Source organism: Styela clava, chromosome 1, assembly GCF_964204865.1.
Source record: "Styela clava chromosome 1, kaStyClav1.hap1.2, whole genome shotgun sequence".
In the NCBI taxonomy this organism is placed as follows: Eukaryota; Metazoa; Chordata; class Ascidiacea; order Stolidobranchia; family Styelidae; genus Styela; species Styela clava.
In genome coordinates, this window is record NC_135250.1 from 11,466,489 (window position 1) to 11,487,128 (window position 20,640).

The following is a 20,640-nucleotide window of genomic DNA, read 5'->3' on the forward strand; positions in this document are numbered from 1 at the left end:
AATGCCACTGCCGCAGCCCGCAATGCCCAAAAATATATACACACGAACAGAAACATTTCCCTGCATATATATCTGAGTTTTCAATAATAACGTTTATTACAGGAAATCATGAGAGTTGCACTATTATATTTGTCCTATTCGTTACAATTACAGCATAACAGATTTAGGTATCAGATTATCCATCCATACGACTTACACGGAAATGCCGCCGAGCACCGAATTTGAAAATTCAAAACGAAAGACAGACGTGACTTAATGGTCATGCTTAATAGAGTAAAACCAGTGTTCCATAAATTATAACACAACAGCTTAATTTTGGCTGATATATGCAAAAAATTATCGGATCCCATAAGATTATGAGGAAAATCAAAAAAAAATGTAATTTTAAAGTATTCTGGCCATTAATTCCGTTATTAAGTACTGAAAATTCAAGTTAGGTCGGTTGATTAGATAAGGAGAACGAGATTATTTGCCAATAAAAAAACGACTCAACAACGATTCCGGAAAAAACGATCCGCACAGCCACTTCTTGTCCAACCAATAACATGGATATGGTCAGGGACTGACATACCCAAATAGAACATATATATGAAATTGTCTATCCAGACCGCAACCCTCTATACCGAAAATCAGCTCGGACTAAAACGGTTCCGGATTCTTTTATCTGAAAACTCGCGTCATTCTTGAATAAAAAAAAATACAGAATTTGAATAAGTAATCCCCCAAAATTCGCGCCATTCTTGAATAAAAAAAAAATGAGGAATTTGAATGAGTAAGCTGCGGACAACCATACGTACAATTATTGCAAGTAAAACCGGCCTTGTTTGAATCCATTGGACTCGACTCACGCAGTGAGACACCTTCAATTGAAAGTAAGATCATATCCATGACCTCAAATTCCAGTAAAAATCTGAAAATTGGATCAGCCTTCCTTTTACGCAAATCTTCCTGATTACCCTGCGCGGGAGATAATTATGTGCGATTGGAAGGCTTTTCCTCCCCTGGTATGAAACCTTTATATTGCTAATCATATATTCCACTTGGCTTCAACACAGATGCGCACCAATATGAAGGTAACTAGTTTTTTCCGCCTACTTTGCATCAAGTTGGGTAGAGGGACTGAAACGTATGGGCAAGCAAGCAACTCGTAATAGAACTAAAGTAAGAAAATCGAAATAAAATTAGGGCCTAACCCTAACCTGGTACATACACTCTGGGAGTGCCCACAACTATCCCAGCTAAAAAAACAACACACACACATGATATGGAGTATAATGTTCGTGTTATTTACAATACAAGTTTATCACAATTTCATTTTATAATAGGTTGTAGTTACAGGCATAAAAACCTGATAACTTGTGCTACAAGAAAGCAAATATACGATTTATACATACATATCTTGGTGCATTTGTTGGATAATAATTAGCTTTGAAAGTACCATTGAGTGATAGTGATAATTGACAAAATGAAAACTGCAAAATTAGCAAATAGATACAAGATGTCCACTGAATCGAATAGTTGGTCCCCAAAAAAAATGCAAAAGACAAGTGTTCCATCACTGTTGTTCAATTAAACGCAAGCCAAAAGAGATGTGCGGACGTCATTCGTGCAAATGTAATGTTGTCAACTGATACTAACTAATTATAAACTTCAACTTCATCATAAAATGATTACAGAATTTTTTAAATAATGATTTTGAACACTAGAAAACAGGACGGAATGATAGAATATTTCCTTATTTTCTCTTTTGGTACAACTTGAAAAGCAGGAAAGGCTGGACAATCTGCACCGTCTCCTAATTACCCAAAAACATTCACTATAAATCAAAAAAAATCATGATATTTAGGAAAAACTAAAGTATAAAACTAAGCTACAATTCTTCAAATCCATTGTTATTGTTAATTATAGAAACATACGCCAGAGTTATTTAAATTAACTACTTTAAATTTGAAAATGGAAAGAACCTTTTCCATATTCAATTAACATTCTAAATATTAATTGGTTAACAAGTTCAAGCATAAAGATTAACACTTTAAACAAAGCGAATTGCATTGACGGTTTCATTTTTGTGAATTTCATACTTTCAAGAGATATGTCACTGTCAGTCATAGGTGGTATCATACAACATTATGTCTGTTGTATTGAACACAAAAATACATTTATCAGAAAAGATTGATGTTATCCTAACATAAAAATCTATCAGGTGTAGTTTGCACCGGTTTTAACTGGTTTATATGTTCAGCTTTTCATTGAAACACTAGTATTAGTTGACATTCTATCTGTCTCATAAAATGGCCAATTGCAAAAAAAATATGAGCACCGATTCCAAACATGTCAGAAACAAGGTTGAAAAATTACAAAAATATCAGAGGAAAAAGAATCAAAAAATACACAATTAAATTAAAGTGATAAGAATAATTACAATCAAAAAATACATGTTATCATTTGATTAAAGAGTTTCACAATTTTATACATTCTTAATATAAAAACCAAGCATTGTGGAGTTTGCCATCGCTGGTATTAGTTCAGGCTTTGGAATATCTCCAACATAATACAAATTTGGTCCTGCGATGTCTTTTTTCTGCCTGCCGATAATACCAAAGAGTGACACTGCAAATGTAAAAAGAGAATGGTAAAAACCATATAATGCAATATTAATCAAATGGCTCTCCAGAAGTGTGTGTACCAAAATGGAGGTAACTAATTTTGTTCACTAACTTTACATCAAGTTGTGTAAAGGGACTAAATAAAACCTATGGGCAGGGGGAATTCACTTGGCTAACACAGACAGTCCCCGAACCAGTGCACCCAATATATGGTATCAGGGGTAATGTTCTACGTTTTTTTCCTACATTCAAAACCAGTACCAGTATTGTTTTAAAAACGTTTAGTCTTATATCTTAGTCCAATGCGCCTCATGTACAAATAAAAAAACCAATTTAGCAATTTAATGACTAGGTGCCTTATAATACGGTTCGCCACATGTTCCATAAAATATGCTAAAAAATGGCTTTGAAATATATCAGAAAGAAAAACTTGTCTCAAAAGCAATAAAAACAAATAACACACATAAACTTACTGCAAATGATTGAATATAGGTGATGTGTTCCGATCTTCTCAGAAGTGGTCGATAAGCACAGATACACTGTTGCTACTGACTTGATAGTTGCTATCAGATGGCATGTTCATATTCTGCCACTGAGATGGTTCACCTGCATAAGAATGAACGGAAGAAATTGTTTACTACCCTACACAAGGTGAAATTTTTAAAAACACAAACACCAAATTAGTAGAAAATGATTAATGGATCATCCCCTTATTTTTGATTATACATGTAATTTGTAGCTTGTGTATGGGTTTCAAAATAATACAGTATGCAGTTTTGGCAATGAACATTCATGGCAAAGCAAACCAAGAATTTTTATTGGCAAAAAATAAGAGTTCATTTTCCATAAGGTAATTTTATATTTCCGTAGAAAATCTTTAGTACAGGAATGTGATATTAAATCATATTTCTCATAATCCTATATATTTTATATCAAAGAAATTTGTAGCAAATAGTTAAATTTGACTTGTGAATTTTTTTTACAATTTATAAAAATAAAATTCTTCACAAAAGGGATAAAACTGCTTTTTCAGATGATCCAGCAATCAATCGAAGCAAAGCAGAAAAGCGGGTGTTAGTAAAGAATGTTACGCTAACTATTAAACACAACAAATCAAAATATCTACAAGGTGGAAAAATTCAGTAGATATACTGTCATTTCACAGCAATCAAAATTTAGGGCGGTTTTAATCCAGTTATTGTACATCGTGAAATTAAGCAGATGAACAAATGATAATGAGCTACTGAAATATGGCAACAGTGAAAAACACATGATGTTTTAAAGATGGCTGCCAAAAACCATATTGGCATACTAAAAACAGTATTTATGATTAAAATTAATGACAAAATCTGATTCAATTCATTTTGAAATAGTTGAATTAAGGTCGGGTAATTTTGTGCAATTTCAAAAATTGAAGAATATTAACAAGAACAATTATCAAAAAGAAACCAAAAGAGCAGGAAAGAGTAGTTTCAAGAGAGAGGGGAGTAAGAAAGTGATGGAGGGAGGATCGGTGTGATTTGTCACACCTGGGGTACTAGAATCAGAAGATTTGAGCGAAAAAGACCAGCCGTCAGGTGTCAATGACGCACAATGTGGTAAACGAAGCTCCACTGGATGGTTGAACTGAAGTCCGTGTGGTCCGCACATCACAAGTGGTGACAGAAGAGTCTCGCCTGGAAATTTATAAATAGGACATGTTTAAAATTCAGTTACTGGCAATCATTCATTTGTATATATCAAGCCACGGCCGTGGAGATCAATAAAACTACAACTAGTCTCCGAAGTCCGAAGCATTTAAAAACACAACTCCGACTAAGGTAAGTGTCAAAATACGATTTTGACTCCAACAACTGATAAAAAGCGTTGAATCCATAGCCCTGTAACAAGCACTGTTCAGTGATAATCTTAATACTTACGAGGACTATAATATAGGCAATATTGTGATAAAAAGTTCAATTTAGGTTTTTCTTATGTAGCATTAGAAATTTGCACTCATATAATTTGAGTATTGTACCTCAACCCATGTTTAAGTATGACAACAAACATGAGTGAGTGGCAACTGGTGAGTCAAGTTGAGTCGCATCTCAGTCCGAAGCATTTAAAAACACAACTCCGACTAAGGTAAGTGTCAAAACACAATTTTGACTCCAACAACTGATAAAAAGCGTTGAATCCATAGCCCTGTAACAAGCACTGTTCAGTGATAATCTTAATACTTACGAGGACTATAATATAGGCAATATTGTGATAAAAAGTTCAATTTAGGTTTTTCTTATGTAGCATTAGAAATTTGCACTCATATAATTTGAGTATTGTACCTCAACTCATGTTTAAGTATGACAACAAACATGAGTGAGTGGCAACTGGTGAGTCAAGTTGAGTCGCATGCTATTCGAGTTTCGAGTCTAATCCTAGCAAATTTTAATGTTCAAGTTTAGGTTGAGTCACTGGACTCTCGGATCCAAGACACTGCTGCTTTGAGTGACAAGTCAAGCTCGAGTCACAGTATTCAACCAGAAAAACGGAAATGAATATAATATGGACACTAAAACTTTAAGCTCTCATCTTGCGGAATACAGAGTTTAATCATGTATTGACAAAATTTACATCAACGTCACAACGATCTATTCTTAGTTATTGACGCAACAATGTAGAGAATTTTCAATATTACTTTAATCAGTGTGATAAATCATATTTCACTTATTCAATTTCTTTCTTATTCAACGACTTGCCCAAAATTTTCATTGAGTCTCAAGTTGTGTGCGATTCGAGTCGGATCAAGTCGTTAAAATGACTTTAATCGCTTTGTTCAAATGTCTCGAAACACTTATAATTATGGTATATATACGATACAAGGTAGCCTCAGAGTAGGTAACAAATATTATATTAAAAAAACTGTAAGAAAAGACTGAAAAACACTGTAAATCTACTTTCTGGACACCCTGTATACATACACATTATTAACATTCCATTACTAGGAAATGCTTAGAATGTAACTTTATTCGATTCAACACTTCATAGTTACCTTTATCTTTATCCAGAGGTGGTAGTACTGTGTTGTCCTTGCAGACTTTGAAATAAATTTCTTGCTTCACACCAGCTGGAATAGCACCTTTAGGAATCATGATAGAGACTCCTGTTTCCACAGAGCTGAGAACACCTCCATCGCTGTCGAACATACCACGAGCGGTAGCAACTACTTGGGGATCTTCGTTGTTTTCATTTGGCGGCGGCCTGAGTGAAAAACACAACAAATTGGTGAAATCAATACTGAATTTAATTGGAACAAAAATATGACACATATGAAAAATAACGAAAATATTATCGAAAAAAATTATTTTCAAGGGTGACCCATGAAACAAAAAAACAGAACCCAACATTTTTTTAAGTATTTTCACGAAAATAAAGAAAATCCATATAACACTTGAACATCTGTTTGCGTTAATTGTACCCAAAGACTTCTGTAATCCAGGACGCTTTGCACAAAAGTTATGTTCTTTCAAGAATATGTTCCAAATGACTTGGTTTTTGTTCTTTAGGGTCAACCTGTCATAATTTTTCCAAAATAGACACGCTAAATGAACATTATCCAACCAAATATGATGGGTATTACTATTATGTGCTCAAGAAAAAAATTGCAGACTTTCGCAAAGATTAGGTGGTTCATGCAATATCAATCAACTAATTGGGCCTATTTGCCTACAGACTGCACATATAGTGATTGTTGATGAACAGACAGGATACTGTATTTTGTATGTGCTTGGATTTAGTCCCCCTAATATGAAAATGAAATTTAGTAACGTTCCAAACAATGTCCCCTCATGATCAAAAATTCTAGTGAACCATGACCAATACAATAACCAGTTTTATACCCAACGGGAGCACGTTCTGGTTGACTAAACTTTGGTTTATCGTAGGTATCGACACCACTGTCGTACATTTGATCTTTTGTTGGTCCGTTTTTATAACCCGATGGTGGTCCCGGTCTGTTTTCCGTGGATTTGTTGTATGGACGCGGATTGTAGGCATCGTAACCACTAAAAAAAGAAAAAAGTTTATTTTTATAAGTTTTACAATTATCATGTTAAAACAGGGATTGGCAAGTTACAGCCCACCGAAGTGTTTGATCTGGCCTACTTGTGCCTGCTGAAATTACGACTATAGTTTCTATGGATATAAACTGTTTTTTCTTGATTTCTTCATAGTTTTTCATATCAATTTTTGAGATTCCGGCCCAGTAACCAAGTCTATTATCTGTAACTGGCCCACTTAGAAAAATAATTGCCCACGCCCACCCCTGTGTTAGAGAGATAAACTTAATTGAATATGACGGCATCCAAGGTTAAAAACTCCAGCTCGAATGTGCAAGATGTGATAAAATTGGGTAGGCATAACGAATCGGAAAGATTCTGTTCCTTCCAAAATAAAGTAGTTACAAATCAGTAAGTGCAGAACATGCTCGAAGGCGTATAGGGGAATAATATGTCGTTTATCTGAAAATAAAAATTTTCGATTTCAGAAAATGAATTATCACCTACCTTGGCTTGTTGTCAGATTGTCTAATTTGGCTGACGTAGTTTTTATATTTGTCTTGAACAAATTGTGATTTCTGTGGACGTTCAATGGATGAGGTTGGTGGTGGTACATTGGACGATGGTCCATGGTAACCAGTTGGTTTGTTTCCACTGTAAAGAAAAAATTTTAACATATTTATATATACATATTCGTTGCATTTTTTATGAAACAGTACGCGAAGAAATAGAAACATACCCATAAGAAGAAAACTGATTTTTCTGAAGTTGAATTGGCTTATTAGCTCCAGCAAATCTATTGTATGGTTGGCGTGGGCTAAAAATAGATGAAGATGAAATGAGATTTTTCACTTAACAAATAATAGAATAAAGTTAATCCATTGAATAATTTTAATTCCCTCTAAGTTGTTTTCACACTTTACTATGAAGAAGGCTCCGCAGCAGTTACTGATATAGAAAGCTATTCTTTTTGAAAGAAACAGAGAAATTTCGACGGCAGTTCGGCATGGCTCAATGAGACCATCATGCCCACAAGATAAACATTTCGAACAGTCAAATTTAACAAGAGGAAAATGATAAGACAAATTTGATTTAAATTGAAAAATAAAACAAAATATTGAAACAATACAATATTAACAATTTATAACGACTTGAACAACATAGAATTCTAAAATCTTCAGAAGCAGACGAAACGCGAAAAAATAGATTTTGCCTCAATTTTGGCCGGGAATGTATTTCAGTAATATCTTAGTTACCCAGTATCACCCATAGGTGGATCTTTTCTTTGTGGAATGCCACTTCTGTATGGATCAGTTTGTATGAAGCTGTCTATTTCACCAGAATAGTCACGATCACCACCTGCTGAATCGCGCGCCTGACTTCTAGATTATAATGTAATGGTAAGTGAATTGCTAGTATGAAATTATCATATTTCCCTTGTTAGAATCAATTTAGAAAACATGCATAGGCCTCATTGCAATGTTTGGTATCATTAGATTATATTGGAGAATTACCAGAGAAGCCATACCAAATTCAACTCTCTTTATGAAATCAAATATGTAGTGTTGCTGCCAATATACAGGGTGTTCATAAAGGATTGTTACAATTTCACAAAATTTTGTTAGGAAGTCAGTTATCAATATAGCTTGTTTGTTTTATTTTAATCAGTCATTATTCAACTTTTTTTACTCTTTTTAATACACATATAAATATATGGTCACAATCAGTTACATGAAGTACATCAAAGTTCTTTTACCTAATTTAATGCAAGACTATTTTGTAACAAGTACCGAATAACATAATTTTAGACTAATATATAAATAGGAACCTTACTTACAACCCCAAAATAACGTAATTTAATTCAGTCTTAAATTTTTTTCAAAATGTTAGTGTATTGTGCATATCATAAAATAGTACAAATAACACTGAAAAATACATCAACGTCAATACGTATAAGGGTGTGTAAGGGGTTAAAAATACGTATAAGGGTGTGTTTTGAATACAAATTCGACAATCAAAGCGCTAAAAGCTAATAAATTGAACAAAAAATGTGAAATTTTAGACCATTTTATTTGGAATAGCCCAAAAATATGATTGCTTTAAAATTCCTTTATCCTTAGGTGAATGTACTGACTCATTCACCAAACCATCGATAAATAAATTAGGTGAAAGTATATTGACACATTACTTCACAAACACAAGATATTTTCTCTTTTGTATTTACAGAACTATTTATGTCATCATACAAACACTCAAGTCTGTGGTATATGGCCTATATAATTTTAAAAGGGATGCTATACAGAATTCGGTACAAACCTTCCTGCTTCAATTTGAAGACACTGAATTGACTATGAAATTCAAAGTAATACATACCTGTTTTTGTTAACTTGAGCATAAACTGGTTCTCCTGGAGCAGGGGTTGGCTCAGGCCTGTTGCTAAAATAATTGGTTGAAAAGTGGTTAAAAAATAAATATCTCATCATATATGAAATCAAATATTTGATAATTTCAAATAGTCAAAACATCTTGGAATAATAATTAACCTAGTGCGCCCTGAAAACAAATCTTATGTCTGAGTATACATCTACTGAAAAAAACTTGAAAAAATGAACGTTGGTCGATCAGTATGTGATTCAAAATGCCCACCCAGCCCCCAAGTTATGAGTGGAGGGCCCTCAATATATTGCACGAGCATAATTGATTAAATTGCTGTGTGGCAGTTGTGGATTGGCACTATCACTGCTTAATCATAGTATTGAAGTGTGATTACTAACAGAAAAATTGATTAAATTCTGTAATATCATCAGTGTCCTATTTTAGTAACAATTATTTTGTGACAAAGAGTATTTAGAATATTTAGATAAAAGGTTTAACAAATGCGTGGGACGATACAATATCAATAAAAGTAATATTGTCATTTTGATAGTATGACATAATTGTGTGATCTTATGAGTCATTGCTCAAACATCTTTATTGTATGATTAATAAAGCCTTATATAGACAATATCTTTAAACACAAAGCTAGAATTATATGCTTATTAAAATGCTAAAATCCCAAGTCTGCCGCTGAGAAGCATATTAAAGATCTTTTGTTAGGGCATTTTAAATCCTATTCTCTCTGCGGTATTGAAACTCTCCTCGAGAAATGACAAAACAAAAGGAAAAAATTCATTTCTTGTTGCGGTATTGAAACTTTTCTGGAGAAATGATAAAACAAAACAAAATCTCATGCTTTGAAAACAAAAAAATATATTTTGAAAAAATGCCTAAAAAAAACTTAATGAAATTATAATCAAGGACTAATTAACTAAAACTCAGTAACAAAATGGAACAAAAATTCAAATGTCATTCATACGAGCAATGAAATTTATTATTATTATGCTCCTCACAAGTTCTTGTTTTCTTTCCACGATATCGTTTGCGCCTATGAAAGTGTAAAAGCTCAAAATATATATTTCGTAAAGCTGAAATACTTTCACATTTTACTTTTTGCGAGATATATCAAAGATTTACGCTCGTCGCTCGGCCAAAAATGACCTATTGATAAAATGTGTAAAAGCAGTACACTCGTAATTAAAAAGTAATCAGTTTGAAATAAATCTCATAGAATAGAATTACAGCAAAATCCCACTTAATTTTCTGTATTTTGACTACACTAAATTTCGAAGCGCTTTCTGCTCACAAACTTCAGACAGGTATGGTGAAACAATTACTGCAAAATTAAACTTAATTTTCTGCATTTTGTCTACATTGAATTTCACAGCTCTCTTCATTAAACTTCAGACATGTATGGAGACAGACGGACATACAGACAGACAGACTCACCTTGAGTATGGTTGTGATGTTGGATAATTACTGCTTTTAGGTTCAACAGGTGACGTTTCTTTTGGTGGTGGTGCAGATCTGTTATAAGCAGCTGCCACTGCCGCTAATGGTGGCTCCGTTACTCTCGGAGGTTGTGCGACAGGTTCTGGAGGTCTTTGCGACACAGGTGCTGGTTTCGGAGCATCATCAGTTCTCACTTTATTAAGTCGTTTTATGTGGCTCCTGAATATTCAAGAAGTAAACTATTAATATTCTATCTGTAATGGAATTCAAATCGAATAATTACTAAAACATGGTGTGAAAACTAAATTATTTTAGTTTGTGGGCGTGGGTGGAATGACGTAACAGGTCAGAACATCTCGAGTTTGAATCCCATGCCCACTACCTCGAATTGGACAGGTAATGCCGAACTGGAAAGATCTCTGATTTCAGCCTCGTTAGGAGCGAAGCGGGAATAGAACTATTATCTGTGGTTTCCAGTACAGGGCCTTGTTCGAAAAAAAAAAACTAATAAGAATCGTGTAAAAGATAAAAATAAAGTGAAAAGACTAGATTATTCTGATGTTGGATATAATTTACTAATTTTTTCATGTCTAAATTTCTCTGTAACTTAGCATGTGTTATAAAATGACATACTTCAAAAATGAATCAGGATCGAATCTTCCTTGAGGCATTGATTGGGGAGCGACAGGACGAGATTGAGTGTGTGATGGAGGTTGTTCTCTGGTCTTCATTGTTGCTAATGGTGTAGCAAGACCACCAACTGGTATACGTTCTTCAGAGCTGGTGCTGGAAGCATCATCCTCCTGAAATAAAATTGTCATTTTTTATTTTAGTTTTGCAGCATCAATAATAATACCAATTTTGACTTCATATGCATCTTTAACAGTTATGAGTTTAGCAGCCTGTAGAATAGCATAACATGACTAGGTTTCTGAACAAAACCAAGTATTTCATATCTAAACACCTAAACCAGTGGTTATCAAATTGTGGTCCCCCAATCGTAGGCCGCCAAGTATTTTCTTGTGGACCTCAAATAAATTATGGGCAGTGATAAACAAAAAAGGTCTATAAATACAACATTACAACATTACAAATTTTTGCCAAATTGTTTTTATTCATATATCAAACGATCATACATTACGTTTGTTTCAACTATAGTACCGGTACCTGGCTACCGGCATTGCAAGTACGCTGGTATGTTCATTCTTGCGCATCCGGTTACTTTACTGAGTCATTCAAATTGCCCAAGCTAACGATGTGCACCACTACATTCGATTTTTCAGTCTTTGTACTGTCACGTGTACCGGTAAGTTTAGACTAGTTTATTTGCAAATTAAATGTCCATCAACAATTTTATCACGTGGTTAAATTTAAAATTTCCAACAAATATATTGGGCCTTGAAACCCTATCCATTTTACTATATGGCCTCGTTTGAAAAAATTTGCAGACCGCTGATATTAACCAACAAATTCATTTTAAAAAACAATATATCAATCTCAGGTATTATGCGAGTAATTCTATTCACCTTCTGATTGGTGTGTTTCCGTCCTCTTGGTGGTGCTTCAGGTAGAGGAGAATGGGAACCTATAAACAAAAACATTTAAAAGAGCTTATTATTATGACAATAAAAAGGGTTTTAAAAAAATTAGACTTTCAAAAATTCGATATTTCACTTAATATTATAGAGAAATTACAATTAACACCAAATTTTATGAAGTTTCAGAATTTAACATAAACAATGAAAAACAGTTTTTATTTTGTGTCCCTTACAGAAATATGAAAACTCTTACGTAATACAGAAATTCTCTTTATTTTTTCCAAATAAAAAAACTTCACGACAAGAGAGAAGTTTGTTACATTACATGGCATGATTAATCATTTGACACTCATATTCAATAAATAACTCAATGAATAACTCAATGAAAAAATACCTCCGTGAGTATCAGGAGGGAGTGGCTTCGTAGCAGGAGGTCCATCATCCATATCATCTTTTAATGCATCATCCAAATCATCATCATCAAATTTATTTCCTGCTTCATCTTCAGAGCTCGAAGATGAAGAAGAAGACTGTAAAAAATAATCAGTAAATTACAGTGTGCTTATCAAAGTATTACAGTAATCCAGTAAACGGAGCCAAAATTAACATATTGGACTGCTTTAAACTATAACCGTGAATTAGTTTTATGGTATACAGTAATACGGCTCATCAAACTGCGTCAGACACCAATGACATATAAGAAGAAATAGAAACAATGCTAGTTGCTCCGCAAGTGGCATGTGGCCTGGTGCCAGACCCAGCCAAATCACCGGAAAATACAAAATAACAAATATTTGATTTGAGGGGCTGGCCAACTCAACAATGGGTTATGGATAAGAAAAAAATATTATTGAATAAACCTAATTAGTACTAAAATGTAATGATAAAACCAAAAAACAATTCAAAATACCTTCCGACGTCTTCCAGGAGGCATAAGTGCTGCTCCAACTGGCGGACTCGTTTTTCCAACTCTGTCACTGGGCTCATCCATATCATCATATTCGGCAGTTGAATGCAACATTTCTGATCCAACAGTGGTGACACTGTAATCACTAGCTGGAGCAGATACATAAGACAATCTGTCGTCATCACCTGGAACAAGAACTCCTTCTGTGTCTTCTTCAGCAGTAGCACCAAGCTGATAAAATTGAAAAAAATAATAATATTGAGTTAGCAAACCAAACCTCAGTGGGTACAAGGGCATGGTAGTTGAAGCGTTAGAGTTGGCATCATGGGTTAATTTATAATCTTGGGTTCAAATCCCATGTCCAACCCCTCATCCAGGGTCTAAAAAGTTGAGTAGGAATTGCATAACCGGAGAAAATCGGAGAGTTCAAATCAAATGCCTACCAACCTACCCACAGTAGATTCGGTCCTCACAAAAATATTAACCCTCTACATATCGTTAGATATCAGTGGCCAATTGTTTACGGCTTTGTTCAGATTGAAGGGCATGATTAAGTGTCATATTATTAAAAAAATATCCACTGCCTCGCAAAGGACTAGCCAAGCTGAAGGAATGCCATTAAAAAGATATTTGAAAATTTTGAAAACAAGCAACTATAAATACCGCAACCTCAACCAATTAAGAACAAGTAATATTGCAATTGTGGGCAGATTGTTCTCTACTAAAAAAAGAAAGTACAAGACCAGCACAATGTGCACAACCTAATTACAAATAGATCAATCATATTTAAAGCCTTCAGAGAATTTACAGCTTATAATAAATGGTGATAAATCAGACACAAAAATCATGCGCATGAATTGTTTTGAAACATTGATCAGTTTTGTCTCATCTTAATTACTGTTAGTTCATTTCACATCATGAACGACTAATATATCACAACTGTTAGAACACAGATCATATGTGACGTAAATCAAGCAATATCAGATATTTGAAGATTAAAAATACCCAATAACTAAAGGTGCAGTACATGAGATTGGAACTAGATAAAATAAGTCGATAGTTTTATTAAAGCAGCACCCTATGGCTTCGACTCGTGCAGTACAGGGGTTCTACAAGTTTACATTAAAATCAATATATCTATATTATCATATGTACAGGGTGTCTGAAAAATTTCGCCCGATTTTATAGTAATAACAATTGTAAGTTTGAATAAATTTTATTGTATGATAAATGAGAACTAAAACCACAATAATAATGTTTGAATACGAGAATATCGGTCGGAGGCCGAAGACCTATCGATCGGAGGTTAGGGGATCCCCCAAAACAGCACTCTTACTCCATAGTGACACCGTGTGTCCCATCACTAATTAACGAATAACTTGCTAATTATACGACATAATTCATCGAAAATCAATAGGCTTCTGTTCCGAACTATGATGAATGCACATGCAAAATTTGGAGCAGATTCAACCTCGCTTTCGTGAGATATCGCGTGTATCTAACAGACAAACAAACAAACAGACAATTACCTATCAACATACTTACCGATCTTAAGATCAATAAGTAATAATCAAATACCTATTTGTTTACAGTTTGTCTTTTTATTTCAAAGAATCTGAACGTGGGTAATTTGAATATATTTTTTATTTTTTTGAATAATACAATTGAACTATTGTACAGGGGTTCCTAGAGCTGTTTCAATGGAGTTCTGCTACATCAAAAAAAAATTGAAAACAACTGGTTTAAGGTGTTAAGATGTAACTATGATCGCAGGTTCGAATCCTATGTTCATTGCCTCACCCAGGCTGTAATGAATTGAATAATCAATGTTGAATCAGAAAGATTCAGGTACTCACAATGATGCTTGCGCAGATCTTTGTTCAGAGTAAAAAGAGTGATATATTGTAAAAGAAAAAAAAAAGACAAACACTCAGATCAGATACCATTTATAAAAAATATGATAAAACGTAATAATAATAATAAAATAAAAATATGAAAAGAAGCATACTCATATTTTGAAGTATAAAGATCTTACCTTGTCCTCAGACACCCATACAGGCATATTTTGTTGGTCCTTGATAGTGGAATGCAATTTTCGGTACCAATCATCTGATACTGTTCCGAGCGGAATGCTATCTGTCGCAACATGGCTGTATCCCTTTTGCATTTTGATAGCTCTGTCATATAATTTTCCCGGTTTCTTTCGTTTCTCTTCTTCTGTGACTGCTAGTTTACTACGAAGCTCTTTCACAGCAGCCTTGCTTGTTGGTTTCAGGAAAACAACGATCGGATAAAGTTGTGCGTAATTCAGCTTTTCAACTGCAGTAGGAGTGATATCCAGAATTGCGTGTTTATCCTTTGAAAAGAATATTGATAATTTACTTTGCAAAATTTCATACACATGAAATATTATTTTTGTTCTAAATGTGATGAGGACATTTTGGCATGTATGTCCAATCAAGAAAGTCCCATAAATGTAGTGGAAAATCGAGAATGCTTTATGCATATTTCAAACTTGTGCATATTTAAATATAAAGTTGTCTACCTAGCCTACATTCTTCAAATTAAAAAAAAAAAAACATACACGAACACACATAAAAATACAGAAACACATATGAATTAAAACACACCTTTTCAATGATATCTTTAATCGTGTTGAGACGAATAATTCCTTTTCTGTTTGATTTTTGTCCACTGACAGTTCCATCATTGTCTAAGTTGCAAAAAAAAAAAATTATGTTAAGGCGATGAAAATTTATTGAGATATCAGTTATAAATAGCGCTACATACTTGCTATGTCGTAGCTCGGTGGATAATCCGATGCCAACCGTTGTCTAGCAATATCAGCCAGAGGTCCAAAAACAACAACTGGTCGTTTGAATCCCGCTAAAACACGTGAAAGAGTAATTAAAAAAACATGTAAGTTTAATATGAAATAAATTAGTTAGATCATATAAAAATTAGACATATTACCTTCCCGAAAGAAAGTGAAAAATGTCTAAGTTTAATATCAAAAAAATAGATAATCATATTTAAATTCGAAAAGATACCTTCTCGGAGGACCACTCTCTCATACGCAGGGAAATGCGGAGAATTTGAAGGTTGTTGTTTATCATTCTTTCCTTTTCCTTGATTTCCTTTCAATCTTCTTTTAATTCCACCTCTCTGAGATGCCTTGTCTTTAGATTGCTGAATCTTCTTATCCTGGACTTCCTTGAGTTGTTGGGCTCTGACAAATTCCAAAACAATGATAAATCCCAGGTGTAAAAAATCAGAACTAACTAAATGAACCCTTAGCCTGGATTCCAACACATCTAACTGCCAAGCATCTACATCCAACACATATGTCAAAATTTCAATCTGGGTAATAATAATTAATTAATGGGTGTGATGTTCCAGCTCAGTGCCTTTCAAACGTCGTGGCACTCTAGGGTTCCGCTAGTACAGACGGCGGTTCCATTAGTTTTCATTCAAATTTGAGAGTTTATATTGATATATGTATGTTGTTTGAATGTGATAAAAAACCTATTAGGCTTGCCACTATTATTAAACTCGCTACACTTTATTGAAGATTATTTTATTTGCCAGTTTAAGATTTGATTTTCCACCAGAAAGCTTGAAACCACTGCTCTATCTGTTGAAGCATTTGGCGTAATCATGTCGCAATCGCAAGTTGGACATCTCGGGTTCTAATCCCACACCCACCGATTAAACCCAGGGTATAACAAATTGGGTAAACAATACCAAACATTTAGACTTCGGTTCTTTCAATGGCTGCTTACACAATGACTTGTTTGGAGCACAAAAGGTGCAAATAAGCACCATATAAAAATGATTTAGTTACTAACTCCACTACTAAGATCAATCATCAATTTCATGAATAATTTGAAAAACAAAAACAAACACTGACCTGCTTCCATTAGGTATGACACCTCTCTCAATTTCCATGTTACTGCGGCCAATACGAACTGCAAGCCAATATCCGACCATTCCTTGATACAAAGTATCGGAAATTCGGAATACAGATCCTTGTTTGAAACTCATTTCATGCTCGTTAGCTCGTTCGTACTTGAAATGGGTTCTAATGTAGAATGAATCACCAGTGCCGTGCTCAAGAATTTTTTGATAAACTGAAGAAAAAGAATATTTTTATGGAGAAAAATTTAATTAAGCTAGTTTTTTCATGTTTTAAAATATTAAATTAGACATAGAATAGACTGGAAAAATTATACAAAAAACATGTCAATAATGTGTATACATGATTAAAGTCAATAAAGCTGAATATAGGGACAAACCAATTCTAAAAGTCAATAAAGCAAAATATAGGACAGACCAAATATTTTTAATAATTATTCCGAAAACCAGCAATTAAATATCTCTTATTTATCTTAGAAATTATCCGACTTTTACGTTTAAATTTTATTGCATTATTTGAAGGGCACTAAAATATTTTCTTCATATATCACATGGTGTTCATAAAATCCATTAACAACTTCAAAATTGAGTTATGAAGCCCGTTCTCAATAAATATTTTACCCAGGTTTGGTTTATTTTAATAACAGTTCATTCAATTTTTTTAACTTAATTTAAGACACTTTTATATACCCACTATTAGTTGCACAAAGCATGTCAAAGTTTTTTATTTATTTTATTAACACAGGACTTCATGAACACCCTACAAATTTTTCAAATTATTATCAGATTTCTCAAAAAGCAGTCTTACCATCAGGTTTAGGTTGTGCTACAATGGAGACTTCTTGTCCATCTGGTAATCCCATCAATGCTAAGACTGCTTCTTCACGAATAATATTTCGGAAGTTTTGATCATTTACCTGTATGTGAACAATAATTTCAATCGAATACACTATGTAATTATTTCCAAGTGTTATACAGAATATAACTCTTTTCTTGGATTTGTTGTTTATCATTCAATTATTGGTTTATTTTGAGGATAATATATTGCTTTCATTCAATTTTTTAAAATGGCACATGCTTTTTCATCCTCCTACTATTTTTGGAGAGACCAAAATCTTTACTGACTGGAATTTCCCAATCCATTACAACATGCTGGGTGAGGCGCCAAGCATGAGATTCCTGTAATGACAACACACCAATACTGTTAAGTCTTGTGTTTTGATTGCAATGCCATCGTTTGCCATCATTAATTTGAAAAAAAATTATTTTGAAAATTGAACAAAACAAAAACAATAAGCCACATGGAGTTTCAAATTGAAGCCATTTCATGCTTTACTGGGAAAACAATTAAGTTTTTGCATCAATTTATAATTTACATTGACATTCGCATTACAGTATATGAGAATTTTAAAATTCAAACAGAACAACTTACCAACTGCCAAATATTTTTAACATTTAAAATAGAGGAATTTGAATAAAATAAAACGTTGTACAATCTGAACAAGCTAAAAATTAACCACCAATAATTAAAGCTGAATTTTATGAAGTGTTGATTCACTGAGTAATAAAATCTTATAATATATCAATGCCAATATCCATATAGCCAGATCATTTTTTTATAACCTGAATAAGCAATATAATTGTGAAATACAATAACACAGAGCGTGGGAAATGCAGTATTAAAGACATTCTAAACAGTAAACCAGAAACATGTTCATGTTTTATGTTAGTACTGGTTTAGAATAGCAAACTAGTATAGACTATTACTATTTTGCCTCGGGGCATAGCCGTTGATGCCGCACAAAAACAATTTTGCATCTTTTAAAATTTGAAGTTGGAGATTATAATCGTGATTTGAAAATAGCAGTCGGCCACACAAAAGCTAATATAAACGCAAGCCATTAAGCTATATTCATAACAGATCATATTAGATTTTATATAAAAATGTCTAGATTTTATATAAAAATGTCTCAAACTTGATAGGTCTTTTAAATACAAATCCATTATTGACGAACTATAATTTGACATACGCTTAATATTTGGTCTCCCATTTTTAATCCTTGTTGTGCCGCTGGACTGCCTTCTTGCACAGAAGCTACAAATATGCCAACATCGTTTCCACCAGCGAGTCGAATTCCAACATTTCGTCCTTTCACAAATTTGACAGTGTGTGCATTGGCCCTACGAATTAAAAAGGTAATAATAAACTTTGAAATTTACATCAAACTTTATTTAAAAGACCTAAACCACGTAAAATTGTTAAAAAAATAATATGTTTGTCTTCGAATCAACAATGTAGCCACCATTAAATTTGACACTATCATAGTGAAAGGGAATAGTAACTGTGACATCACAGTCAATTTCCCAATGCAGTCCTTTGCAAGAAAGGTTTTCTTGCATAAAAAACCCATCCATGTATTAATGAAAATTGTTGCAAAATCTTAATAAGAATATCATCTAAGGCTAATTAATCATCATATGAATAATATAACTAACATGAAAACTTTGGTGCTATCATTGAAGTACACTAATTCAAAATTTTATGCTTGATAATTTCTATGAACAGTTCCTACTCTGGAAATACAATTATCAAAAATACAAAATAAATTCCACTAACGGTAAAATATTAAGTTCTTCGTCATCAGATCCAGGTGGTATATCGTACACAGGTTGCACAGCTTTCACTCTGGGTGCTGGTTCTGGAGTGCCACTATGACGGGAGCTTGATTTACTGGAATGAGACGACACTGATCTACGATCTTTCCTTGGTTTAGCTGCCGCAGCCTCAGCGAGACCAGCTGGCATTACAAGAACTCCGCCAACTGTCTTTTTATCAGGTTTTTTCTCTGCTTTTGGTTCACGTTGAGGAGTGCTGAAATAAGTCCACAAATGAAAGAAATGCGGTATTTTTAAAATTTAATAAATTCATATATTTAGCATAGTAAGCAGTGCAACACAGGATTTAAATTTTTAGACTGATAATTTTAAAATTGAATAAAATAAAATAAATGCAACTCTCATGAGGTAAGAGTAATTCAAAATGACAATTAGAAGAGTTTGAGACAAAAGAACAAAAAAAATTGTTAAAATTTTCATAAGAAAATATTACCAAAATATAGATGCTCTGTATTCAATCATAATTTGAAAAAATATATTAACCAAAAATAGTGTTTCAATAGAAAGTTTAAAAACTAAAAATAAATTTTGCTTATTTTCTCAATAAAAGCCTTTTCAAGATTCACCGTTTTGGCTTGAAAACCTTGAATTTCAAAAGTGCGTAATTACTTACTCCGCATGTTTATCAATGGATCTCCCAGATTTCCTAGATCTTTCTGAATGTACTGAGCTACGAGACGGAGATGAATGACGAGAGCTTGATTTATCTAAAAACAAACCAAAGTGAAAACTACAGTTTGAAGTTGGTAAAAAATATAAGATAAACCATTCCTACCATCTGGAGGAGGTTTGGTAGGTCTTTTCTCTGTGGTGGGAGAAGCAAGACGAGCAGCTGGAATTGATACGGTACCACCTTCTTCTTTTTTGACTAGCATTGTTAGTTTGTCTTTTGATAATCCGATAATTTGTATGGCTTCATTGACTGTTTTGTTGTCAACGTTTCTTCCATTGATCTAATGAAATATCATCAAAAATTTTAATTTATTCCGGTAGGAGGTAGGAGTAAAAAATGAAATTTTGCTAAAGCATGATTTAGCTTGAAAATAAAACAGAGAAAATAGGAATAGAAATGGTTAAATTTGAATGATCGAGGATTTTCAAAATATTCTTAGATGAAGATTCTATCTAATTTTTAA

The 20,640-nt window shown here is 33.4% G+C and overlaps 1 protein-coding gene across 5 annotated transcripts in view; it reads right to left on the reverse strand.

Annotated features, from left to right (window-relative positions):
- The window catches only part of LOC120338046 (tight junction protein ZO-1-like), an 82,146-nt gene that overhangs the window by 55,095 nt on the left and 6,411 nt on the right, over positions 1-20,640 (reverse strand). The window contains exons 9-32 of one of the 5 annotated variants that reach the window (XR_013470743.1): positions 20,280-20,457; positions 20,118-20,211; positions 19,446-19,700; positions 18,859-19,009; positions 17,637-17,745; positions 16,824-17,043; positions 15,964-16,142; positions 15,704-15,799; positions 15,544-15,626; positions 14,949-15,269; positions 12,917-13,144; positions 12,401-12,536; positions 11,995-12,053; positions 11,102-11,271; positions 10,466-10,687; positions 9,014-9,076; positions 7,897-8,022; positions 7,380-7,457; positions 7,148-7,294; positions 6,482-6,646; positions 5,635-5,843; positions 4,136-4,282; positions 3,080-3,212; positions 2,576-2,610 (exon numbers count right to left, since the gene is read on the reverse strand). Coding sequence is in view for 4 of the 5 variants with exons in the window: in XM_039405977.2 (XP_039261911.2) it covers positions 3,118-3,212; positions 4,136-4,282; positions 5,635-5,843; positions 6,482-6,646; positions 7,148-7,294; positions 7,380-7,457; positions 7,897-8,022; positions 9,014-9,076; positions 10,466-10,687; positions 11,102-11,271; positions 11,995-12,053; positions 12,401-12,536; positions 12,917-13,144; positions 14,949-15,269; positions 15,544-15,626; positions 15,704-15,799; positions 15,964-16,142; positions 16,824-17,043; positions 17,637-17,745; positions 18,859-19,009; positions 19,446-19,700; positions 20,118-20,211; positions 20,280-20,457 (3,531 nt within the window). In the remaining variant the exon portion in view is untranslated. Of the gene's footprint in view, positions 1-1,265; positions 2,611-3,079; positions 3,213-4,135; positions 4,283-5,634; positions 5,844-6,481; positions 6,647-7,147; positions 7,295-7,379; positions 7,458-7,896; positions 8,023-9,013; positions 9,077-10,465; positions 10,688-11,101; positions 11,272-11,994; positions 12,054-12,400; positions 12,537-12,916; positions 13,145-14,948; positions 15,270-15,543; positions 15,627-15,703; positions 15,800-15,963; positions 16,143-16,823; positions 17,044-17,636; positions 17,746-18,858; positions 19,010-19,445; positions 19,701-20,117; positions 20,212-20,279; positions 20,458-20,640 lie in introns of those variants that run through there. The other 4 variants (XM_039405985.2, XM_039406001.2, XM_039405993.2 and 1 more) reach the window with 4 other exon arrangements.